General features: G+C 45.3%; 1 protein-coding gene across 4 annotated transcripts in view; it reads left to right on the forward strand.

Moving 5' to 3' along the window:
* Positions 1-26,531, forward strand: part of SSBP3 (single stranded DNA binding protein 3) — a 360,221-nt gene that overhangs the window by 5,411 nt on the left and 328,279 nt on the right. For all 4 annotated transcript variants that reach the window (XM_086952603.1, XM_086952611.1, XM_086952618.1 and 1 more), the window contains exon 4: positions 1,939-2,023. In XM_086952603.1, coding sequence (XP_086808729.1) covers positions 1,939-2,023 — 85 coding nt within the window. The remainder of the gene's footprint in view (positions 1-1,938; positions 2,024-26,531) is intronic.

The raw sequence follows: 26,531 nt of genomic DNA on the forward strand, positions 1-26,531 counted from the left end.
CCGAGTTCAGGAAGGGTTTCACAATCTGAATGTTCAACTAAGACCAGCAGCAAGCAACTGTAGACTCTCTGGGGTGTCAAGGATCGTTTTATGAATGCAACCTGATTGATTGATTGATTGGGGTATCACTTCAGCGATTCAGGGTCACGATCTGTTCATCATATTTGTTCTGACTTAAACTTGTTTGGGTGCTTCTCTTGCTGGAAAGGAGTTGTATGGTCCACCAAACCACATATGACGAGTTTTCAATATTGTGTAATTGAAAGGGAGAGTTATGCTCCCTAACTGTGTGTGCAGCTTGTCGTACAGGTGCTGATGCTTCACGCATCCTAAACAGACCATGTTTTCTCGTTTAGGCTAATTGAATGAAGGCCAGGTGGGGTAAACATCATTTATTTCAGTGTTGTTTCCGAACAGTTTGGGCCTATTAGAACAAGTGTAAAGTTTACAGTTTTTGTTGCGGGTGCATAATCGGTACCCGCTGCAGTTCTGTGTAGAAAGCTTTTCTGGGGTACATAGGAATACAGTGTATTGGTAGTTTCTCTTTTACTTTCTGTCACATTTTGGGTGCTGCAGGTTAATATTTGAAGGCCATATTGTGTGTGGCTCAGAAATAGTGACTGGTCCGTTTCGACTGCTAATGGCTTGGCCCATGTCCTCCCATTCATTTACATTTTTAAGTAGTTCATATGAGAGTTTTTTTTGGGGGGGGCTCAGGGATGGATTTATACCGTCCCCAAAGGAGGAGAGGGCTGTGACTCGCCATGCAACAAGGGGCACACTTCTTCTGCCTTTATCTTAGCCTCCCTCAAAGAGCGTACTCCCTCTGCCCCGTTTCCCCCACACAACCAACCACCCACCAAGGCAATTCATCATTTGGCTGTGGAAGACTGCTATTCTGTTGTTGCCTATGGATCTGGACTCTTTTTTTTATTTTATGGAATGGCATTATGAAGGACCTTATTAAAAATAAATAAAAAATTATATATATATATATATGTAGGAGCTTTCAGCTAGTCGTCTCCATCTATTGGTTTGTTATGCTAATTTTTTCTTCAAACCACTGTGGCATGGAGCAGTAGGTCGGCCCTCTTCATTCATTGGCCAAGTTCACTGTGACTGATGGCATCTGCTTTTGGACAATAAGCACACCTGCACCAAGACTTTCCTATACTACCAGAGACCTTTAGGGCAATATGTGCTTTGGGTGAGCCAAAAACAATTTTGCTGTTAGTTGGCGTTAAAAAAAACAAATAAAAAAAATATATATAATATAAATATATATATATATATATATATATATATATATACACATACATACATACTGGCGAGGGTGCAGAAGATGCTCAAAAATAACATTTTGCAAAATCCACAATAAAACAAAACCAGCATTGACCAAGCAAAAATACTGTCAGGCAACCCCAGAACTTTTGCCTTTGTAATGCTTGTTTATTAATGACGTGCCTCCACTTTTTGTCACCCTGTTGTCTAAGTTGAACATTTATTGGTTAGGTTCCCCTTGTAGCTACCTGTGCTACAAGTCAGAGTAGCTGAGTTATTTGATTTATCAAACCATTTTGACAATGTGCGAGCGGCTTGCTGTCTTGCGCATATGTTTATGCTGCAGGGCTGGTAAGTTTGTAAAGTTATTCCAATTTTACTGTATACCTTCCACCAGTGATCTCAAAACTGAATTGGATCTGCTTCTGCTTTAAAGCAGGGTACCCCAAAGTCGGTCCTGGAGGGCCGAATCCATGCCTGATTTGAAGATATCTACATTTATCTAAATGCTAAAAATCTGGCCTGGATCCTGGCCTCGGAGGAGCTGCAATCATTTAATGTGCTGTGCTCCTGCTTTTACTGATAATTGTTTGCTGTTTTTTCTGGGCAAGTAATAATTAGTAACGTGATCTCCCCTTTTCTCCTTTCTTGCTACAGCGTGTTTTGGGACCTGTACTGTGCAGCTCCGGAAAGGCGAGACACTTGTGAACATTCGAGTGAGGCCAAAGCCTTTCACGATTATGTGAGTAACCATTTTTTAATCCTCCTGATAATTATAGGGTTGAGTGGCTCTAGCGTGCCGTGTAGGGCGAGCGCACAGCCCAGCTGGCATGCCCACTTGGGAGTTATGGCCGATGTCTTTATCTTGCAACGCAGCCAGTGAGCTTGGGATCTTTCAAGCTTGCTTCTGTTTTGAGAATGGGACATTCTAGGTTTCCATTGTAAATAGTGTTCTTGTTTCCATTGCCTCCATTGTTATTATTCGTGTGAGATCTTGGGATGACATTGAGTGACTGAATTTAGTCTGGACGTGGAAATGCCACCTTTCACTACCACGTGCTGGCATTTGCTCTGACCTTTTCAGCTGTCCTGCTCTTGTGAGGTTTCAAGCGCACGCGTTTCTGCATGTATGCAGTGTTGGTATCCCACTGTAGCTCTGTGTTTAACTGTATGCCTTATTCAGACTTTGTTCACTTCACCGAGTGCTTGAGACGAGCTACTTTTGGGGTAAATTAGGGTTTCATGTAACTTACCTCCTTCACTGCACTCACATTCCCATTGCTGAATGGACCGCAGAAGTTGCTTCTGGAATTCTACGGTTTGGAAGCTGGCTGCTTGTTGTTTGTTGTCGATATAGGGTAATGTGTGTGTTGAGGTTCTGGGCTGCAATGACCTGGCACTTCAGGTGATTGAGGGATGGAAGCAGCTGGCACCCGATGGCACGTGTGCTGTTTCTTTGTCTGCATCTTTGGATGAGCAGCTTTCTACCTTGTACGCAGGCTCTCAAGACAGGTTTTCCTATGCTCCACTGAAAGGCCATAGAAGAGTACAATGTAAAAAGGCATAGGTGATGCATAGCACCAGGAAGGTAAACGTTGACTACTTACTAAAAAGCGCTTGACAAGACAAAGGGACATCTGCAGAAAAGATGCTTACCTGTTGATGCGGTGCTCGTACGTTTTGTTTTTTATTTAGTTGCAAACAGGTTTTTCCATCTAGCCACGGAAAAGGGAAAATTTGGATTTTGCTGGACCCATCTGCCCAATTTCCAAGTGAGGAGAATAATGTTTTTAAGCCAAACTTCTAGAAATCCTGCAGATACTCTCCTAAGTGTCTGTTTTGTCTTTTTGTACATGCTGCTGGTTTAGGTAATCAATATTTCCACTTTCACAGAACCACAGTGGAGTAATGAGAGTTTTTGTTTTTTGGCTCTTTTAGCTGCATGCTTTCTGTCCTAGAAATATCTCATCAAAGCACTGTAGCTGTTTATTGTTTGCTTGTGGAACTTTACACATGGATGTCTCAGTTGACTCGAGGGATGCAGAACTCCACATGGGTGTGGGTCAGAGTCCCTGGATATTTGGCTATTGCCTCTTGCAACAGACAGCCTGTCGCAATTGATGCTGCTGGTTTTATGGGCATTAGAGTGGGCAGATCGTGCCGAAAGTTGTAATAAAGTACACTTTGCACAGGGATTTCTGCCGGAGTCAGGACGAGGACAGTCTATAGAGAGGTGATGCATGCTGTAGAGCAGGGGTCTCCAACCTTTTCTGTAGTGAGAGCTACTTCTGATCAATGAAAATCGTCGTGAGCTACTAAAGCCGAAGCATCACGCACATTTTTTCGCTGAACCCCTCCGCACACCAAGTTTCATGGACTTTAAGTCTAATTTTTTTGGAGCCCATACTGTGGTTTGAACAAAATACTTAAAAAGTTTCCTAGAATATACTCTCATGTTTCTAATTTTACTCTAGGGCACATTAAACGCTTAAAAAGGTCTGCTTTATTTCAATGATTCCATAGTACTCATCCCATCTCCGATTACTAACACATCACAAGTCACCCTCACATTCAAGCTGTACATGCCATTATGATACTGTCTCTGAAGAGTACTCTCTAGTTGAGCTACAAACAAAGCAGAGAGTGTTGTAAGGGAAAGGAAAACACCTGAATGCTGTTATAAATGAACATAAGCTACTCCCTGACTAGACTGGGCAGCTGAGTATGGGGTTCTGATCCCTGGCAATGGGAAGATGGAGGCTGGTACTGAAGGTGTCTCAGTATTCCCACATTGAGTTTAATGTGCTCTCAAAAACAATACCTTGGAGCACAGCACTTATTCAACAGCAGGAAAAACAGGGTTTTCCATGTACCTCACATACACAGCCTCATGCATGACTCTCCGCTTTGCACATGTACCTCTGTACCTGCACCTCACATTTACTGTCATGTAAATTTGTTCCCTGCACCTCACGTGCAGTGTTATATTTGCTTGTTTTTTACACCTCGCATGCACATCTTCATGTATGCAAGCCCCTCAGGTAGAGCTTCTTGGGTGAACCCCTCCCTGTGCCCTACATTCGCAGTATCAGTATGTTCCCTACACCTCACATATCCTCATGTTTATCTGTCCCTTCACCTCACACACGTGCACACCTTCACTCAATATTTCACACACGACTCAACATGCCACACAAGTGTTGAATATTTCACACATGACTCAACATGTCACACAAGTGCAGCACGCACACCTTCACTCAATATTTCACACATGAATCAACATGTCACACAAGTGCAGCACACAGTTACTCAATAGTTCACTTCCCTGGCTTGCCCTTACTTCTCCTGGCCCTGTCCTCTCTACCTCTGTCCTAAAGGTGTGATGGAGGGAGTGAGAGGAGCAGATGCAGTGCAGTTTACTTAAAATACTCTGCACTCCTTGTGCCCCCTCAGTTCTACAGCATCAGCAACAATTAGGACATTATTGAAGGGTAGAAGGGTTAAGGGCTGGACCAGGCCGAAGTTCACCCTGCGAAGTCATCAACACTCAAAAAGTTGCCTGATGTGACTTCTCTCCCAGGGATTATGTTAAGTCGACATCCATACTTACACCTTTAAGAATAAACTGTGCCGAGTATGTTTACTGTTAGTGTGTTTTTGTCCATTTAATTTTTATCTCATCCGACCTTCCACGTTCTCCTCAAATGCAGTAAGGCCCGTGTCCCGGACGCGCCTCGAAGCTCTCCTGTGAAAAAGCGCCTTCTTGCAGCCTGTGTTTTCAGTCGGCCATCACCACGGGCCCTCGGGCAGCTCAACCCTCTCCTTTGAGGCCTGATTCTCGCCCACCTGGCTGCTCCTATTTTTTAGTAACAAACCCTCCAGGCTGCTGCTAGAGCCCAACTATTTGCATTTTGTGATGTGTGACCTAATCAAAAGAGGAAGCCGCTCCGTTTCACCCAGCCCACCTGTTTGCTTCTAAATAAAATCACGAGTGCATTATTGATCTCTTTTCCCCCTCCTCACGGCACTCTTGACTGTGGCTCCGGGCAAGAATATTTTTGGCGCCTAGGGCTTAGAAAGACAAAGGATAGGGCAGGGGCTAACAATTACTCGACAATTAATTCAGTGGCCAGTGCGCAGCAACTAGTTCAGGTCAGGACTTACCTTGTGAAAGACTCCGAGTCGGACTGGAAAAGGCAAGTGGCGCGGGCACTGTCTGATAGGGCGGTAGGAGTTCAATACTGCCTGTTCCACGCCACTTGCACACCAACAAGCTTTTCGGGCCCTGCTGCTCTGCACCTGCAGTACACACGTCACGCAGGATGTCAATAAGCACTGTGCAGGGCTCCTGAAGGCAGTAGGAGCAGCTCCATTTCAGTAGTGCGCACGGTGAGAGCGTGGTGCCAGGCTCTTGAGGGTAGGGGGGGGGCGCAGATGGGTGTGCTACGATGATGCAAATGATGTCATCCTCTTCAGCCCGCCCCGGCTAAGCTTAGGCCTATCAGAGCACCTGGTTAAGGTATGGGCGGCCAACGGCTCTTAAAAAAAGGCCCAAAAAATGATAAAGACTATGAAGGGCTAAACAATTAAAATGCGATCGCGAGCTACTCAAGGGGCCTCGGCGAGCTACCGGTAGCTCGCGATCGACCGGTTGGAGACCCCTGCTGTAGAGAGTATAGCCCTTTCATGGCCCTGGGAGCCTTGAATTCTACCTCAAGCTTGATGCATGCTAGTGGTTTCCTTTTCACAGTCTTGTTTGGGCACCTAGGGACCCAACAGACACGTAATTGGTTTGTTTGGATTCAGTTTTTTTAATCGATTGATCAGATCGTTCTTTTGCTATAGATTGATGCTATAATGCAAAGGAGTTGTGTGGGATGGTGTAATGCATTACATTCTTTTGCCAGCTTGTGGAGTTTTTTACTCTTTCTAGCTTAGTCCATCGGACGGGTTCGTACTGATTTATCCTCGGAACATCTTTGCTTAGTCCACGGCTTGGAGTTTAGGTTTGCCAGCCATCGTCTGTAGGGTTCTCGCAGTGAAGGGCCACTCAGATGGGCTGTGCACAACGCACTTTTATCTCACAGTAAATGTGGTGCCAATCGGACATCAGTGCCCCTCGCGAATACAAAAGACGTACTCCTTTGCACATTTAATAATAATAATAATAACTTTATTGCACGATTAATAAAAATCTTTGCAATTACTCTTTTTAAAAAAATGAAGAAGATACATGATCAAGAGTTTTACAAAAACGGGTAAAAGCAGTAGAAAAGTTAAAAATGAAAAAGAAAGAGCCGTGCAAACTGGTACAGTACAGTTCATTTGTATAAAAAAAGCCTTTCAACATTTACTGAGTCTTTGGTAATCAAAAGAGAATTATCTTAAAGTGCGAAAGCAGATCTTTTTTTTAAATAAAGTTCAATCACTAGCTGCTGGATTTAGGGTCGTGTTAACTGTTTTCATGAAGCGCACTAGTCTGCAGGCTAGTTGGATGTCTTCTCCCTTAAAGCTAGTCAGCAGAGCTTGTCTGCGAGTTCGCACACCACTTTGGTTCCAGAGCTGTGTTAGTTGACCCCTTCGGGCTCTATCTAAGGCTTTGCAGCTACATAACAAGTGCAGAACGTCCTCCTTTGGGTTGTCGCAGAGCCTACACTTAGGGTTGGACTCCAGGCGTTTCCATGGGGGGAGATGTTCTTTTGACGGAATTACCCCCACCCTAAACCGCAGAAAATCTTCCTTCGCCTTCTTTGAAAAACAGGTGCTGAGGTATGACTGAGGTAAGGTGCTTGTATAGCCTTGGATCACGAACCACCCTTGGGACCTCCTGGTTAGTGCTGCTTTGTCTTCTTCCAAGGAAATTATTTTCACAGATTTGTTGACAAGGCGCTTGAAGCATTTGTGTGAACAACTTGAGTCCCAGAGGTCTTTTAATACAAGGGACTTTATAGCTTCTTGGAGGTAGACCATTGCAGGGGAGCCCTTGTTTGTCTCCAGCTCTTTCCAAAGGTGGGCATTCAGGGAGTCTGTTTCAGCGTTCTTTACTTTATGCCAGCATTTTGAGTATGCGCCCTTGCGTGCAATTTGCTGCTCTGTAAGCCGAACTCCAGCCTTAACTGTGCTGGGGAGGTGTACGGAGGGAGTGTAAAGAGTATTCGGAGTGTTTTACTGACCACGTTGTCTACGGTGGCCTCGTCTCTCCCTCTCATGCATTCACTGCCGTATGTTATTGATGGTTGCAGTTTTGCGCGAAATATATCCAGCAACGGGATTAAGTTTGGGCCAGCTATTTTGTTATTAATGCTTTTTAAAGCGATGGCCAGATAAATCCCTCTGTTCTGTATTGATGTTTCTTGTCGCTTGAATGAGCCGTTTGAGTCCAAAATTATCCCCAGATATTTGTATTCTTTGACTGTTTCCATTTTAAGGTCGTGAAGGGACTATTGAAATACTTGCTTTTTTGATTTTTGATTAAATACCATCACCTTTGATTTTTCCGTATTTATACTTAGGCCGTTGTTTTCGGAAAATGTGCTTGTTGTGTTGATACGGTGTTGCAGGCCTACTGGGGTGTGGCTGATTAGTATCAGATCGTCCGCATATAATAAGTTCAACAATGTAAAACCCCTTAACTTTGGGGCATGATGGTTGCAGTTGTCCAGATCTTTGGAAAGGTCAGACATGAAAAGGTTGATCAGGGTCGGTGTGAGGACGCACCCCTGTTTCAATCCTTTTGTAGTCGGAATTTCTTTTGACAGACAGTTGCCGGCCCCCAGTTTTATTTGGATCCAGGTATCTGAATGGAGTAAGATCAATAGATTCAGCAATTTGGGATCCACCTCCCACTTTGAGAGTTTTGCCCTCTGTCAATACTATCAAATGCGGCTGAGAAATCGATGTAGCACACATATAATGGTTTTTTATGTTTGATTGTAGCATCTATCAGCAGGGAGAGGGCTAGGATGTTTGTCGAGGTCCCTAGATTTTTTTGGAAACCAGTCTGATTGATAGGGATACATTTTTTATTTGATGCCCAGGAGGTTAGTTCTTCCAAGAGTAGCCCCGAAAAGTATTTGGCGTCTAGATCTATGAGGGCTATAAGCCTGTAATTCTTAGCCTCGCTCTTATTGCCTTTTTTGTAAATTGGTGCGATTATTGAACCCTTCCAGGAGGACGGAAATTGTTCGGCCTTCCAGGTTTCTACGAAGAGCGGGAGCAGTTGTTTGGCCCAGTAAGTTGGATCTTGCTTATAGATGATGGGAGGGATTCTATTTGGGCCTGGGGCTCCCTCCTTCCGTCCTTTCGCAATTCGTCCCTTCAACTGTTCAATCGAGCCTGGGAAGTTGGTCTCCTCAACTGGAGGCTTTAGGGCCGCCGCAAACGCCTGGCAGAGCTCTGGATTTCGGTGGCCCTTGCCTGGCACTTCGTCATTAAAGTGTTTAAACAAATAATTTACCCATGTGACCTCAGTGATGTGGGAGTTCACTCCAGGGGCGTTCGGATTATCTATTTTATTAAGTTTTCCAGAATCTTGCACTGTTAGAGCAGTTTCGCCCAAGTTTTTTCGGCGGCTTCCTGCTTGATTCGCCACATGATTTTGTTCTTTTTACACTTTAGTGATCTCAATTTGATCACGGGGTTGTTGTCCCTCCCATCTTTCCACAGCTCGCTAAGTGTTCTGTTAATGGCTGTTTTTATTGCCTTTAAATTGGAAGTTAGAGAGGACTGAGGATAATTTTTTAGGTTACTTGTCCGGCGGGCCGATATTTTTTGGCTTGTCCGTACATCGGTTTCTTTAACAAAATTGAGCTTGGTATTCTTTTGGCCAAAGGATTTCAGGAAGGACTCCCAGGCGAATATTTTGTTGTCGTTCAGCGCTGCAACACTTTCCCAGCACGTCTTCGCTTCTTTCACTAATCGATCAGGGTCGCTGAAATTGCACTTAAATCTATTGCATTTTGCTGAGGTCGATAACTTTGGGCCATTTGTTGGAAATGTTAGCGCTGTCCCTTGTGCCCTCAGTGTCAATTGTTGCGGGAGGTGGTCACTGCAGTCCGATATGCCAATTTTAAAGTCTTCTACTACTGTGAACAGTGAGAAAGATAGGAAGGTGTAGTCGATCGCCGAGCAGGAGATCGAGTTATGGAAAGGTGCTGCTTGGGGACAGTCCCCCGGTGATCTCCCATTTATCGAAATCGGGCCCAGATTTGTTAAGTCTTCTATTAGGCGTTTTGATACATTTGTTATGTTTGCCCCATGGACACACTTCCAGAGGTGGAATCCCCCTGGCATGCAAATAATCTTCAGTTGGATAATTCTTTCCTGACGACTTCGAAAGGAACATGTTGAAGTCTCCTGAGACAATAAGGTTCGAAGTTTCCACTTCCGTTATTGGTTTGTTCAGTTCTGCCACCAGGGCAGTAGCGCCATTTTTTTCCCCTTTGGGTGCAGATAGGTATTGACCAGGATTAGTTCTTGCCTGTTGGTTCCCGTTGTTGATATTTCCTGCTGAACTGCATTAAACCAGTTTTCCGTTCCCGAAATGTTTTTATTTAGCAGTTCTTTTGCATAGTTTGTTTGTATCGAGGTGTATGTTGTTAGGCCACCTTTCTCATGTTCAAATTTTGAGGTTCTCCTTGCTGGGAGGTGGAATGTTTTAAAACCCTGAAGATGGAACGGTTCAGCTGACCAGGTTTCTTGTAACAAGATTAAGTCATACTGCTGAAAGTATAACAGTAGATCTTTATTGATGATTTTTGCTCCTAATCTGTTTATATTCCAAGAACACAATTTTAGAGGCCGATTTGTGTTTGAGGGGATACTGATTCGCTCTACAGATTGTCATTGGCTGGACTGTCTGGTGTTAATTGTTTTTGCGATCCAGTCCCATTCTTGATTTGAGGTCGCAAGACCATAGATTTTTTGCAGAGGGGATGCACCGGCCTTTCGCTCGGCTGAGCTTCCGCGTGCTCCTCTCAGTATAGATTTTTTTGGTATATCTGGGCGGCGTTTGTTCAAAGTAGAGTTAACATTTTCTTGGCGATTGCGGAGTAATGGAACTGGGTAGCCGGGGTTGAGGTACGGTTTGATTCAAATCCCCCATGCTTTTAGTTGATTTTCCTCTCTTAAGATTTTTTTTCGCCAATTCTCCTGAGTTCCAGGTTGTTTTTGTTATTTCCTGCTCCGATAGATGTTTGATCGTGGTAAATTCGACAGCCTCCAAATCTTGGGTAGTTAGCATACCTAGGGATGTAATCTAGTTCAGGACTCGTAGGATGTTGCTTCGGTTTAAAATGTCCTCGCGGCCTTTGGCACTGTAGTCGGGAATGAAGAGTATTGTTTTGTACTCTTCGTGGGTGGTAGCCTCCTGCCGCTGTTCAGGATTTGTTACCTGTTCTGTGCTCTTGCATTTACTGTAGTCTTGAGGGCCTTGCTCTATCTGGGTCGTTGGACCCAAGTTGGCAATTGGGTCATGGGGTTCATACTGGTTGTTCTCCTGAGTTTGTCCAGGTATTGGTTCGAGAATTGTACTTTGAGTTGATCTTGGGACTCTCTCTCCGGATCAGTGATTCCTTATCGAAAATTACATTGGGTTCTTTTTTCCTTGCTGTTGAGGACATGCAGATGGTGGGATCCCAAGGGTTAGTGCCTCCAGTTGATTGAGCGACCTGGTTGTCTGCAATTTGTGGCCCCATTGTCTTGGAGCAAAAGGGTATTTTTGCACTGTTGCTTACCGCCCCCGAATCATCTTGTTTTCGGCCTTCTTCTCCTGATCCCCTTATAAATTCAGCTTCTGTAGGTTTATTCTTGGCAAACGCTGCCTCTGGGGCCCATAGGAGCAGGGGCGGGTATGGGGCTCTCCCTAGACCTTTGGCTTGGTTCATCCTTCGTGCTTCCTTGATCCTTCTCTGGTTCTGACACAGATTTATTTGCTTGTGGGAAGAAGGTTTTTATAGAGCCTATCTTGTTTCTCCCTTTTCTCTTCATTTTCCTTCTTTGTTTTGCTGACTGTTGTTGTTTATTACACATATATTCTCCGCTTTCGACGATAGCTGGCGACTCTGGTCGTGCCCTGCTGCTTTTCTTCTAGACTGAGCTTGGGTGCGCCTCCCGTTTGTTGTAAGTTCGGTTCGTTTGATTCCTTAAGGTGGTCATGTGGATTATCTGAGTCCATTGTGACGTTGGGAGTAATCTCCGGCTGGGTTTTTTCCTTTGCTCCATAGTCTGAGTTTTTCTCTCGTCGCTTGCTGCTGCCCATGCTGCTCTATGGGAGTTATTTACAGACTTTATATCTGTTAGGAGCTCGCTCATTACGTCTGGTAAGGAGGATAATTTATCGATGATTGAGTAACATGTGCAGCTTGGCTGGTTAATTGTGGTTTTTGATTGAACTCTTTTGATCAGCTCATTCAAATCTAATAACTTGGTGTCGATGTTAATGACATGGGTGGTTAAGCGGGTAAGCAGGTTTAATTGGATATCCATCTTGTCCGAAAGGTATTTCATTGCTTTTTGGTGTTAAGCAGTGATGCCCAGAGATCACTCTCTACTGTGTTTAGAACCTCTGGGGAATCATCCGTTTTACTTTCTATGTCATGAAGTGACATGACACCTTTTCCCTGGGTATATGTGTCCACCATTTTCTCCCATTCTTCAGTTGTCAGGGAGAATAAGTTGGTTCCAACTGTCCCCGCGTGCCAAGCCTGCGGTTTATTAATAGTTATTTTCTGGAGAATTGATTTTGGTGTGAGCCCTGTTAACTTTTATATTAGTCGTTGAGGTTTGAACTGTGGATGGTTGTTGGGTGCAACCTACACCTTTTTTCTTGATCGTTGATTATGTTGCAACCGTTCTGTCTCCCTGTGAGGAAGTGGAGGGTTGAGGCTGCGCTGTTTGCGGCTGCTGGCCCTGAGTGCTGAATTGTGGTTGAATCCGAAGGTCTGGCTTGAGTTAAGATGTTTGGCTCCAAAGCAGCGTCATTTGCAGGGGTTAGTGAGATGTGCTGGATCGTGTTTGGACCAGGATGGCTCGATTGAAGTAAAGTGTTTGACTCCAAAGCCGGATCGAGGGACACCAACGCTGATCTTTTTTAGCTGGGGTGGAATGTAATGAGTAGTTTTGAAGTGATGGATGTTCTAAGTACTCTTTGAGGGATATCTCCTTGACTTGGTTGTCGAACTCATCTGCTCTTGAGTCTATTACACTCGCATCCTTGTTCGCTTCAGAACTTTTGATTAGCCACCTGGGGTTGTTTCCATCATTTTCAGTGCATTGGAGACTGTTTGCTGCTGTAGTTGTATTGGGCGTTGAGTCCCTGTAAGGCTTTGGTGGGCTTTCATTGTCCAGGTGTCTCGCCGATTCCGATACTGATGGTAAGTCTCGTTCCAGATCTGCGACATCATGTTTTGTTAAAATGATTATTTCCGGGAGCAAAGGGGAGGTAAGTCCCTTCTGGGTCGTGCTCATGTGATTTAGCACTGCCCCAGCGTCTTTTACGAAGGCAAACTTGGAGAAGATTTTCGGTTGGAAGAAAGGTTCTTTTGTTTTTTGTGGGTTATGAGTTTGTGGGTCGGTTTGACCTAATGCTGAACACTCTGCTTCGGTATCAAGGGTATCTAAAATGTCATCCTCTTGACTTGTGCCAGGTCTTGTTAGCCTTGTTGATTTCTCATGGCTGTACCTTGAGTATCTTGTTTTTCTTCTTCCGGTTGCTCACTACTGTAGAAATGCTCCGTCTTTCTTTGCCTGATCTCATGGTAGATGGTGGCTGATGTCAGCCAAGGGGAGGTAAAATGCCCAGTAAACCGTGCACACAGTCCTTTCAGTAAACGCCACAAGCAGTGGGAGTAATCACGGCAGACACTGCAGAATCAGGCGGAAGCACAGTCACAGACTCTCGATTATATAACTGTATGACTCTTTTCCCTACTAAAGTTATGCACTGGCGCCGCAGTCACCCCCCCCAGTGGCGGGGCAGGGGGACTGGCTGGGTCTGTTGTGGTAGAAGTTATGGTAGCAGCTATCCCAGGGGCAGGTGCTGTGCTATGCTGCGCTACACTGGCCGGCTCACCTTCTGGTCCGTTGGCCGATGAGTTAGCCGCTGAGTACTGCCGCTGTAAGCTGTTGTAAGCACTCTCCCCCTCTGCAGGCTCAAGCTGAGGGAGGGTGTTGACCGTTGGCAGATGGCTCCTGAATAGAACCACTGCCGCTATGTCCGCCCCTCCAGCCCCCCACACTCCCTGTGCAGGGCCTCTGTGATTCGTGGCTGTGACTTCGTGCTTTTTAAAAGTCACTTTTTAAAAGTCACTTGTACTATGAGCGCTGCGTAGCACTTATGGGACAGGCGGTGCTGGGGCGGAGCTGTTTAGCAGCTGTCGGAGCCGTTCCGTAGCCGAAGGTGAAGCGGGGCAACCACAGCTTTGTGTCCGTGGCCCGTGCCCCGCAGTCTGCGGCCCACGAGAAGGGGGAGGGGGGCTCGCTTCACTTCACTCGCTTCACTTCACTCGCTTCACTCACTTTGCTTAGCCCGGCACGGCTCTCCTCTCCGCTCCGTGCACCGTGCTTCGTGCTCCTGCCTGCTTGCTTGTTCGTCGGAAGAGGCGGTCGCAATTAGGCACCTCTATTCTGCTCCTTCCACATAACGCCACAAAAGCCGGGTACTCTTACTGCTCACAGCTTGCCGAATTTGTAACAACCCCTACTAAAAACAGTTCACATAGAGCACCAAGCACCCACGGGTTCAGAGTTTTTTTAACGTTCTTTTGATGTGTTTTTGGTGTTCTGTACTCAATGGGGGTGTGGCGCTCAAATGCTCGATGCAGGGACGCTGACCCCTCCACCCGAGGTAGCGGTATCTCGGTAGCTTCGCTTATCGCCCCGCATGTCCGCCTGTGAGCATTTTTCCCGTGCCACCTCTCACCTCTTTGTTCTCCTTCCCTCTCCGAGCCGTGGTGTCTCTAGGCTCGGCCCTCACTCTCCCGCTCCCGGTCAGGTCGGGCGAGGTGAGGTGCCGCAGTAGCTATCCCGTAGCTCTCCACTCAGCGTGACGGCGGGTCTGGCGTCTTTGGCGTTTCGGCGGTTCAGTTCCGGCTCTCTACTGCACTCTACTGGACCGGAGACAAGCAGGGACGTTCAAATGGGCCTTTGTACATTTAGTTAATTCAAGATGACCAAAGCGCAGTTCTATTGACCATGCGCTGGCCAAAATGTTACTGTTATCCGTATACATACCATGTGCTTCAAAAACATTTGTTAAAATCCTGTGTTTAAATAGCGACAAATTGATAACAATTGGACACTTATTTAATCATGACAATGCAGACCTTAAGGAGCTCTTACACGGGGCAAATGCGGGCGCTTCTGTGTTTAAACCTGCTGTTTCCTTCTGTGAAAGAGTTTTAGCTCGTTACAGTACTCGGTAGCTTATTTTCGAGACACAGATCTTTCCACATCCCATTACTACGATATACTAGTGTCCTTTTTCGTTATGTTAATTTTCCGTTGCAGGGAGGGAGGCTATAGCGTTTGTACTTGCATGGGTAGGTATATCCTTTGGCTTTTGCTACAGAATTTGGGGGTTGCTCTGAATGTCAGTGTATTCAGGGAGATGTCCTTGAGGCAGATTAAGCTTGACTGAGCGAAATGTACACATTGACCATTGGTGCTCTGAAAGTGGGTTGAGAAGGTTGGTGTCTGAAGTAGCGAAACAGAATTTATTTCTGTTTTTCTTGCCCCCTGTAAGTTATTCTCCCTTCAGGAGGATGTCTGACCCCTCTTTGGGCTAAATGAGAGAGTGGAATTACCTCTGGCCCTCCACATGAATGGAGATCTTGTAGACTTTCAGTACTATGTTGCAAGATGATCACCAGCAATCTGCAGTGAGCTCTCAGGATTTAGGGTGGTGGGTAAACCTGATGCTAGATGTTCGAGTCTCCTCCTTTCACAGGAAGGTGATCTGCCACTTCTTGCATCAATCGGCTTTTGTTCTTGTAAGTATGTGGTGCAGTTGCCATTTGTTTGTGTTTGATTACCTGGCATTATTGACAGTGCAGACACTGACTCGTGAGTGTGAGAGGATTCTAAAACCGCTGCATTGTTTCTGGCTGGTCCAAATGGAGCGAGCAGTGTTTACTTGGTGAGAACGCCTCGTCCTCTGAAGGCCACCTCATCTGATGTGACTTGGCTATCTGTGCTCTGGTGCTGGCATGGCCTGTTCCTTTTGTTTGGTAGCTGGCTGCCTTTGGAGTGTTGTCACAGAGTGTGCGTGCTCTTCAATTGAAAACTGATGTTGCCACTGTTATACCTCGAACTATATTTTGAGAATGATCCTTATTTTTGGCTCTGGTTTTCATTCTACAACTGTAAGACTATGAGAGGATTGCAGAATCCTGAGTTTTCGCTCAGAGTTATACAGACTTGAACAAATACACGTGTTAGTAATGTGGTACACCTTGTACTGACTCAAGAAATGTTAATATGGGACATGATTTAGTGTATGAAGAAAAGGGCTGGTCATGGGTTAGTCAACTCTGTTGGAAACACCTTCAGTTTATGCTGAATTTAGAACCCGGGATGTTTGAAGTTGCCCTCCCACCCAACGCGCCAATGTATGCCTCTCAAGACTGTCTTCCACAGGTTGAGCTGCCATTAGATTGGCAGTGATCTTGCCCATGTTCCAACAAAGTAGCTTGGCAAAGCACTTAATGCTGCTAATCAATCAATCAAGGCATTTATAGAGCGTGCTACTCACCCGTATGGGTCTCAAGGTGCTAGTGGCCTTGTATACCAAGACTGCCCTGTGAGCAAAGGATTCAACCGGCAGCATTGCAAGATATTGGCTGTTCAAGGCTCATACAACTAGTGAGCATGACAAACAACTAGCAGCATTGCAAGAACATGGGCTGTTGAATTATCTTTTCATATGTGAGCATGGAGTACAACTAGCAGCAATGCCAGGGGAAGGTATGGGAACATTGGTTGTTAAAGGGTTGTCTTATATGGTATGTCATTCCCACATGAAGGTGTGCTCCTATTGGCTGTATGCAGAGTTTTGATACCCACAAGAATTGAATGCTGACAGCAGCATTGTTCAAAGCACTGTCACTAGCCCTCCAAGTATCTGCCAACCTGTGGTTTCAGATTTCAGCAAGTCTGTTTGTCAGGTGTACCAATTTATACTACCTCTCTTGTACATTGGCAAGTTGTGCACGCTTCCTACAACAGGCCAGCTACTTGATGTCCCTTATCAAGCAGTTGAAGGAATCTGCAGTGTTGGAACAAAGCATCTAGTCCATGAATTCGTTTTTTCTGGCCTGAACATGTTTTTAAGATTTTTCATTGGTGTAGTGCAGTGTATCTAACCTAGAGGCGGAACACAGGACCCTGTGGTCCAGAGGACCCTCAACCTTTCAGGGGGCCCCAATTCCACCCATGGACATTTAATGCTTGTGAGATATAGGTGACTCTGGGCCCCTCTTCACATTTTGCATGGAGCCCCATCATTTTACGATAGGTCGCTGGCTTTGGCCACTTGGGCGTAGTCTGATGGCAGCGCTTGCTGCCTCTCTTGTCTCGGCCATATCCTCGATCCTTGACGCCTGGCCTTGCTCTGTCCTCGTGCCTGCCTTCCAGTCTGGATATCCTATGAGGCCCTCTGCGCCTTTTCAGAGTTGGTGGGATTTGTAGAGGTTGACGGAGATTCCAAAGCCACTTTATCTTGGTTGATTGATGGTTGCAGCTCAACATTTCAGCAGGCTGAAAGCAACACAGTTGGAGAGGCTGGGAAGAACTTGTTGTTCAGTTCTGATGCAGGGCTCAGCTCTTGCATCTCTTAGTTAGATACCTGAACCATCTCTGCATTTAATCACATTCTGAATGAGGGGCCTCTTGAGTGGCCTTTAAATGATGCTAACACTCATTGCTTTTGGTGTTGCCACAGGCTTGTACGGTGTCTGAGGGGAGGTAGTCTTGGAATTTGGATTAAAATATTACCTTTTTGATATTATCTAACAGTATATTCTTTTATGTGGCTGTTCTTGATGTCTATTTAAACCTTTCTCCTGGTACTCATTCTCGAGCTTCAGGACTCACTCCAGGATCTCAAAGCACAGCCTGTTCCTCTGCCTCTGTACCCACACCTTCATTTGCTGAAGGCAGAAGGGATTATTTTAGGTCTGCAAGTTTTGATCCTTCTTTCTGTCCAAGCAGTTGGCCTCTCCGAGCCTTCCAGGACTAGGATCAACTTTCACAGTGTCCACTTGGATTTATTCAATGAAATCAAAATCATTAACCACTCTGGCCACCAAAGTTGTACACCTTACACAATGCTCTTACCATGAGCAGTTCCATGTCAATGAATTGTCAGGGGCCCCGAAAGTCTTTTGAGCCCAGTGTGGATCTGAAGGCGGGTTATTTTGCATTCTTAGGCACTGCAAGCTCCTAGTAGTAATTGGAGCGCCTGTGATGTACCCAGTCATTGTGAAGCTAGTTCTAGGCTGGTCACAGGTGACTTTTCCAAGATGTGAGCCCATTGTAGAACTTTGCAGGTTTAAGACTTTTCTTTTAGTGATGTGCGAATAATGTTTGTCCTATAGACCCTTCCTATGTGTTTATCTTTAACCAAAGTCCTAGATTCATTTATGCATTATCCTATGGAAGCACATCTGTGTCGAATTTTGCAGATTTCTACCAGATTTTGCTCAAGTGTGCTTTTGGTTTGCTTACCGTTCTAAAGTGGTTATACTTTTATCTACTACCCACCATGAAAATGTATAGTTTTGAGAAGTAACAATCATTTTGTCGAGTTGAACTTTTCGCACACATCTACTGATAGCTTGTTATTTATTTCCTGCACATGGTGTCGTTTAAAGAGGCAGTAAACCCAGGATTAATGTGGGATATAGTATATTTTATATGTAAGACCGGGGCACCCCCTATGGATACCACTTGATAGATCTGGGACTAGTGGGAAGTATGCAAAAGAATATCCCACTCGACCTTTATAGTCTTTAATACATACCGTGATCAAGAGAGAGAAAATGTAAACTTTTTTTTGTTCAGAACAATATATACTAAATGCAATCCATATTTAACGTGCTACACACAAAACTGTACAGTGCTATACAGTATACCACAATAAATAGTATCAATTCTATTCCAGCAGTCCATTTGAATTAAATTGTTGGGAGCGTTCCCCATAAGAAGCAATACAGGCCGAGTGGGATAATTTTCTACATTTTTTTGGTGAACTATATTTTAGGCAGTGTGTCAAAGATACAAAACGGATAACCATGTAGTATGGTCCAATATTTCCATTTGAGGGGTCTGATGAAATTATGATGACATTCGAGGTAGCAATTTAGTGCCATATTACACATTACCCTTTTTTTGATTACCTGATTATTTTGGGGTAGTTAGCTTAAAGTCGCTGTTTTCTGCAAAGTTTGGCTAACACTGGGAACTGAATATAGTTTAAATGTTTACGTTGCGTTTAGCTTTCGTGATTACATTGTTGATTAAACAGTGGACACTAGTCAGGGTCAGTAAATGTTTGCAATTCTATGGCTGTAGTGTTTACCAAAGAATGACGGATTTTGCAGATTTCACAAAAGTGTTTCTAGCTCCGATAGATTAAATTCCAGAGAATATGCTGCATAATTTATATATTAGTTTTAATTACTAGTAACATTTTAAAAATGCACCGCTTGAAATGCAGGTTTTAATCCAGGCATGTAAGACATTACCTAAACAAGCATACCTGGATTCCACCTATAAACCACTCCTAATAATCGATTTGGATTAACTGATGAAATGATTATTAGAATATGTTTCAATTGCAGATTTCTGGCATAAATCTCCCTGAAGGAAGGACCATTGTATGGTCCGAAATCCATTGAGTTTATGAAATTTTCGGGGGTTGCTTGTTTTGATGGCCTTTGTGATCATGGACAGAGAACACGCTCTGTTTCACACCTGCAACAGAATAAACTTAAGAAACTGGGCTGTTGTTTCTACATAAATTAGCAGGAGTGTGGCAATTGGATTTTTTCAAGCGTGCTTGTGTCGTGCTGGGAATAAAGGTCTTACTAAGCTCACATATGTAACTTTTCACACCGCTGTTGTGTTTTCTGGCTGATGGTTGACATGACCCTCTATATTGACGTTAATACGTGATACAGAGACTGCTACTTCCGTGCATTTTGAAGTCTCGTTTCCTGTACAAGAAAAAACGTGAAATGAATTGTTGTCTAGTGACTCAGTTGGAGAACTGGGTTCAATTCCTGACTTCTTTACTTTGACCATAATGTGTGATCCTGAACGTATCACGTTTAATAGCTGCACATCGTTTTGCCTCCCTGCCAAAAGCTGAAAGTAGTGAATTTAGAGTACGCACTGGATAGTAAACATAATGAATCCTAGTTCTTTGTGTTTAAAGAGAAGGAAATGAGACAGCCATGCTTGTTTTTAAACCGCCGTGCCGTGCCGTGCGGTGGTGGGTGCATGCTTTGCTTTGCGCTGCACTCCTCGGTTGCACTTGTGTCCTGGCTCCCAGTGGGCCTTTGCTGGGCTGTACGTCTGGCTGTTCTTGCCGCCTGTGCCAGTGTGCCGAGAGGTACATGTCAGCGCGTGGTTCTGTGCCACCTCGCGGAGAGGAGGGGTCCCTGGCACATCTTCCTTCATGCACGAACACGGTCCACTGTAGCAACGGAGTGAATGTAAACCGTGCAGGCCCGCTGCCGTAAGTCCTCTAAACGCCAGCCTAAATATTTATCCCGTTGTGCCCTTAATGAAAACAAATTGTCAACAGTTGCTCTGGAACTGACTAAATTGAAATCTGTAATTAGTCAATTAGATTAAATAGTTGGCACAACCTGGTTGCATCGTGCTAGTTAGGTTATTGAGAGGGTGTGATGTTTAATTACAGAATGCTAATTTTGACAGTTTTTCAGATGAAAGCAGACGTTCTCCTGGTCTGTTTTTGTTGTATTTTTTTTTATAATTGAGAAATCATTCGGTGCACGTGATGGATGCTAAGAAGCAGGGAGGCCTGCCCACTTTGCGGCTGATTTTCTACAGAAAATTGTAAATAAGCACTGGGAAAGAGGGCTTTATGTTCAGCAGTTCCTTTCGGTTTTAGTTCCTGGGTCCCTGTCCTCTGGGCAGTGTGTTCCTACAGCCAAGACTCAAGAGAAAATACCATATTTGAGGTCATAAACGCCTTGGTTTGTGTTTCAGGCTTCAATAGACACCCTTCTAAAATGGCAGTCTTGCTGGCTAATTCATTCTGGGCATTAATTCCACTATTGCTGACTTTTTTGAGGGTGGTGGGGGTTCTGGGTACAGGCCGACGTGGTTTTTGTTAGGCCTCGTATTTGCACATTACATCACACAACGTAACAAAAAAGAGACTTCTAGTCATCTACTTGGCAGGATTTAAGTATCTCTGAACAGGCTGGTGTTGGCTTCCAAATCCCTTCACATCTGTGGAGGAGATGCACACATCAGGCATTCTTGCCTCAGGTGCACTATGACTTTCTTCCCGTGTGCTTACCAGTTCTATTTTGACACACAACAGTCCAGTGTTGGTCCAAGAGCGCAGTATCGTTGCCACATTTTGAGGAGAACGCAAACTATAAATGATTGTCAGTAAAAATCACCTAATGTTATCTCCAGTGACTCAAGAAAATATTGTTGCTTTGGATGAACTATAAACAGGTGACCTTCTATTTGGGTAAGCTTTCTAGTGAACCCAGTATCGAGGGGGGAGTCATTATTTTTAGAATGTTCTGTCTATGGTGAACATTTTTGTTGGTAGACTGTCTCAACTGGATCTTAAAGGGACAGCACTCGCCAGGTTAACCAATGTACACTTTCACATGTACGCTGATGACACCCAACTCTATCTCAAAATACAGTCCCCCAAGGACATCTTGCTCCTGAACTCAACGATCAGATGCACCCAATCCTGGCTGGCCGATAATCATCTCAAACTCAATGCCCTGAAAACTGAATTCCTTCTGATCTCACCTCCAGCGAAGGCCTCCACCACTCAAATTTGGCTTAAAGACCTAACTGCACTCAATGTCCAACCCACCATCGTGGACTCCGCAAAATCACTAGGCATAACACTTGACACCAATTTGAACATGCAGCAACATATCAGCAAGGCAACAAAGGGAGCAAACTTCCAGATCAACACTCTGAGGAAACTTAAACCCTACCTCCCAGCCAAGGACTTCCAAACCGCAGTACAAGCACTAGTCATACCTCGAATTGAATACGGCAGCATCGCCCTCTGTGGACTCCCCCTAACTACAACCGCACCCCTAAGAGCTTCTCTAAACGCTGCAGCGAGACTCATCACTGGGTCAAAAAAATACTCCCATATTACCCCGGACTTGAGATCCCTGAACTGGCTGCCATTTGAAGCTAGAATTCATCTGAAAATCGCCTGCCTGACACACAAGGCGGTACATCTAAACTCACCCAGATACCTCGCTCAGAAACTGACAATATCTGGAGGAACTAGAAATACCAGAGGCTCAAACAAGCTTCTGTTGAAACCTCGAAGATTCCGGAAGGAAAAAACATATAAGCGCTCCTTCTCGGGAATGGCGCCCAGGATTTGGAACTCTCTCCCGCCCGAAACAAGACTTATCTCTTCCACCACACTCTTTAAAAATGAAGTAAAAGCTATCCTCATGGCTAAATACACCTGAACTACTATCTGTTAGTACTCTGCACGATCTATACTACTTGTTTGACCCTTTTGATTTTGTATTAACTGCTCTATTACTCACATGTGTGGCCTTGTAGCCACTTATTTGGGCTTAGCGGCCACCTACTTGTATCATTTGACCTATTGATGTATCTGTTTTAACCATGCTCATGTACTTCTCTGTGTAAAGCGCTCTGATATCTGCAAGGATCTTGTCCGCGCTATATAAAACTTTCAAATAAATAAATAAATAAATTCTTGACTGATGGTCACTTTAAGGTCTTCTCGGATAATGCTGTGTTCAGCCCTATGCTGTTTAACATATGTGACCACCCATTAGCAGATCTGGTGAAAATCTGTGGCATCACCCTGTTTTCATATGCTGACGACACACAAATAATGTTCTCTTTCGTCCCAGGAAGGACACAATTCCGGAGATTTAAAACTCATGCCTTGGCCTTGTCTCCTCCTGGATAAGCTCCAACTCTAAAACAAAATGGTGACAAGACCGGGATAATGATACTTGGCAAGAATCCCCAGCTCTGGGGTCTCCAGCATTGGCCGGCTACTTTAGGGATCCTTCCAGAACCAGTCCAGAAGATAAAAAAAAATCTAAGCATCTGGCTCGATTTTCACCTTGTCCATTAAACCTCAGGCAAACAAAGTAGCCTCTACATGCTTCGGCATTATGAAATGGTCCTACGGATGCTTCCTTTCTCTACCCAAAGGACAGTCATCCAGGTAATGATCCTGTCTAGGTCGGACTACGACAATGTCCTCTAACTTGGGACATATAAGACTGTGCTCAGACGATTCCAAATGGTACTGAATGTTGCTGCCAGACACCTGTTCCAAATGCGTAAACATGCATCTGCGTCTGGTCTACTTCGAGACCTACATTGGCTCACAGTAGATAATCTCATCCAGTTTAAAGTGCTCTGCTATATGCACAGAATCAACTCTGTTTGGACCATGAGACCTGCATAAACTGGTATCTCTATATCATCCCTCTCGCACTCTGTGGTTAAGCAATTGATCACTTTAGGCAGTTCCCAGAATTGAACTAACTAGGATGAGTGGCTGTTCTTTTTCTTTCTTTCTTGGCCCAAAGCTCTGAACACTCTCCCGGAGTCTCTTGAGAAGCTGCACCTCTTTCCACAAGGATCTGAAAACATGGTTATTTTAAGTTATGTTCCTTGGATGTCCTCCTGTTACCTGGCGTTGGGGAAACCATCTGGAGTAGCTACGCGATTTATAAAACCGTAATAATACCTGTTACGATAAACATGCCCAAAATTTTAGATGGATACGCTATAATGTCCATCACACGGTTTCTTCTCTTCCCAGCTATCATCTGCAGTCTTCCATTCTCCGTGGCTCTCAGTAAGCAGCTGAGCATGCATGTGTAGAGTTTTAGGAAGACTTTTGAGAAAGCATAGCCTGTAAAATCTCCCCAGTGACCAGTGGAGTTTGTACAAGCAATTGAAGTCCATTTATGCTATGTTTCAGCTGGCTTGTCCACTTTGTAGTTCCAGTTTGTGGATGCCCTGTTGTAGTCACTGGAACGGTCTTGGGCTTTGGGAGCTGGAGAAGTTTTTGGGACCTTACAGGCCCCACTGTATGCAATGAAAGCTCTATTGTTAGAACCTGTGCCCCGTTTTTAGTGAGGAGATTCTCCATGGGAGGTTGGAATCTATTGAGGCCACGTTATGGGTTAGCGTTCTCGCCACGGTTATTACAACCTAGGAAAGGCCTGTTGTATCAAGCAAGCCTTGGGGTGCACCTAGATACTGGTGAGTCCATCTTGTATCTGGTGAAGCATTTGTGGGTATTTTGATCCTGTAGATTCCTCACTGTGGACAGTGGATCCTCTGTCTTATTTGCATCCTGATACCCTCCGTGGAGCATCTGTGGTTAGTTAAAGCGATGCCAAAGGGAAGCTAGAAAATGTGTTGAGACCATCATATTCTGTGAGCCCTCTACATATGTTAACGCTTAAAGAACTCATTTTAAACAATGACGTCAATTGTGTTAAGTACATCCCTATATACCAGTTATGTCCCACTCTGCCCTTATTTTGCCCAGTTATTGCTGTTGAGAGTAAACTGGTTTTGGTGGTTCATTGTCTGACTTTGTCACCATTAGTGAATGAAGTTTCTTGTAGTGTGGCAAATAAATTTGTGTTGAAACCTGATCGAGTAATCGGTGCTGAGGCTTTTGAACAGGAAATAACTCCACGGTCTTCTAGATGTTGGCGCTGGACGTCCCAGCAGATCAGATAGAATACACAGTCAAAAGTCTCTGTTTGTTTAGCTTCTTGTTTTCACGCTGTTGGCAACTGCCCAAAAGCAAACTGCACTAAGACTTGCTCCAGTATCCCAAATCACAAGCTGCACCGAAAGCAGGTCGGTGCAAGCGCAGACCAGACCCAGTATTTGGATATATGTATAGTTGCTGGTTTATTTCACTAGAACTGTGGGATAAGGCTTGGAATATTGGTTAACCTGCTAGTTCACTGTGGGTGTTTTGGTTGCGTAGTGCGGTGGGTTATGTACATGTGTTGTGTGAATTTCTGCCATTCGCGGTGTTGGAAATCTGTCTTTTCCACACAATTTTGGAGCCTCGCATTGACAGGAGTCAGGATAGTGGGGATTCGAGTGTCTAGTCTGTGTTTTCTCAAGAATGCTTGGGTGGATTCATTAATATGTATGTTCTCATTTGGTTATGATTCTTGTGATACATATATCATAGCTATTACTATCATGTCCCCAGTTGTGAATGGTTTGCTACCCAGTGGGTTGTTATGTGGCTAAAGTACCTAGCCCTGTTTCTTTGTTGTGTGTCTGCAGGGGATCTGTACAGTGCTGTGTGGAAGCATCCCTAAGCTTGCTAAACGGCTGTAGTGTTGTTTTGTGCCCAGTGGACTTCCTAGCATGAGCTGTTGGTCTGGGATTGGTGACTACCCTAAAGGAGGAGAGTTTACCCACCTTTACAGCTGTGTCGTGCCTGTCACCTCGGTGTAGAAGGTGGATTAAGGGGGGGGAGCTGGATCTGTGCCAGCTCTTTGGGATATTCTCTAAACGTATAGAGTTCCATTTAGATTAATTGATCTGGTCTGTAGAGTTCTGAATATCTCGACATGATATATGGGCAACCCTGGCATAAAGATGCTTAGAGTAACCTGTCAGACCTCTCTGGCCTCATGGCTTATTAACAAGGCTTGCAACCAGCGAGCACGGAAGCGCGAGGGGTCACGGGGAAGAATGCGGTGTCTGCGGACCTCAAATGAATACCGGAGACCCGCCTCACCTTAGCCAGGATGGAGACGCGTGGGTACCGAAGCTAACGCAAGCGGTGGGGTCAATGTGTTTATTTCTGCTTTACTGTCTCGGCCTGTGCCCAGGTTGCTAAAGTCGTGGTCTCCGAGTTCGCCGAGGGTCTGGAGCCGTTATATACCCCCGTGGCGTGGACAAGCAGTTGTTTTCACACCGTTGCTTCTGCACCCACACTGCGGCTTATGCCCTCAGAATGCAGATTGCGCGGGAAGTGTTTGCTTTGCTGGCAGCATGGGGGGCATGTCCTGCACCCCGACTGGTGTTAGCGAGGAATGCTGGCTTTCTTTAAGAGAATGGCTCTTTGCTTGACCGGTTCCCCTCCCCCTCTTTAGTAATCCCCTGTTTGGTAGTTGTTGTATTGTCACGGGAGGGGGTCTGCCTGTTGAAGGAGGCGCAGGCACCAGGAAAGGGGGGCGCATTTGGGGTCCTAAAGAGGTGACCGGTTGGTCTTGTTTGGATAAACAAAGGTCATAACCTTCGTTGGTTTCCTCTTTGTGAGTTTTCAGGGAGAAAATCGGAAAATAAGCTGGGCCCGGATTTGCAGTTATTATATAAAGACGGAGAGTATTTCTCTGCACTGGGGTGCATTAAAAAGCAAACAAAAGCAGTGAACTCTGAGGTGTATCGTTCTTAAAGTAACCCGGAAACTGTCTCCGGGAAACTGCTGCTCTGAGGCAGAATGAGGGTCGGGCATGCTGCTGGCCTGAGGCAGAATGAGGGTCGGGGATGCTGCTGCTCTGAGGCAGAATGAGGGTCGGGGATGCTGCTGCTCTGAGAGGGTCGGGGATGCTGCTGCTCTGAGGCAGGATGAGGGTCGGAGATGCTGCTGCTCTGAGAGGGTCGGGGATGCTGCTGCTCTGAGAGGGTCGGAGATGCTGCTGCTCTGAGAGGGTCGGAGATGCTGCTGCTCTGAGAGGGTCGGGATGCTGCTGCTCTGAGGCAGAATGAGGGTCGGGGATGCTGCTGCTCTGAGGCAGAATGAGGGGAGGGTCGGGATGCTGCTGCTCTGAGGCAGAATGAGGGTCGGGGATGCTGCTGCTCTGAGGCAGAATGAGGGGAGGGTCGGGATGCTGCTGCTCTGAGGCAGAATGAGGGTCGGGGATGCTGCTGCTCTGAGGCAGAATGAGGGGAGGGTCGGGATGCTGCTGCTCTGAGGCAGAATGAGGGTCGGGGATGCTGCTCTGAGGCAGAATGAGGTG

This window comes from Lissotriton vulgaris, chromosome 1_1 (genome assembly GCF_964263255.1).
Source record: "Lissotriton vulgaris chromosome 1_1, aLisVul1.2, whole genome shotgun sequence".
Taxonomy (NCBI): domain Eukaryota; kingdom Metazoa; phylum Chordata; class Amphibia; order Caudata; family Salamandridae; genus Lissotriton; species Lissotriton vulgaris.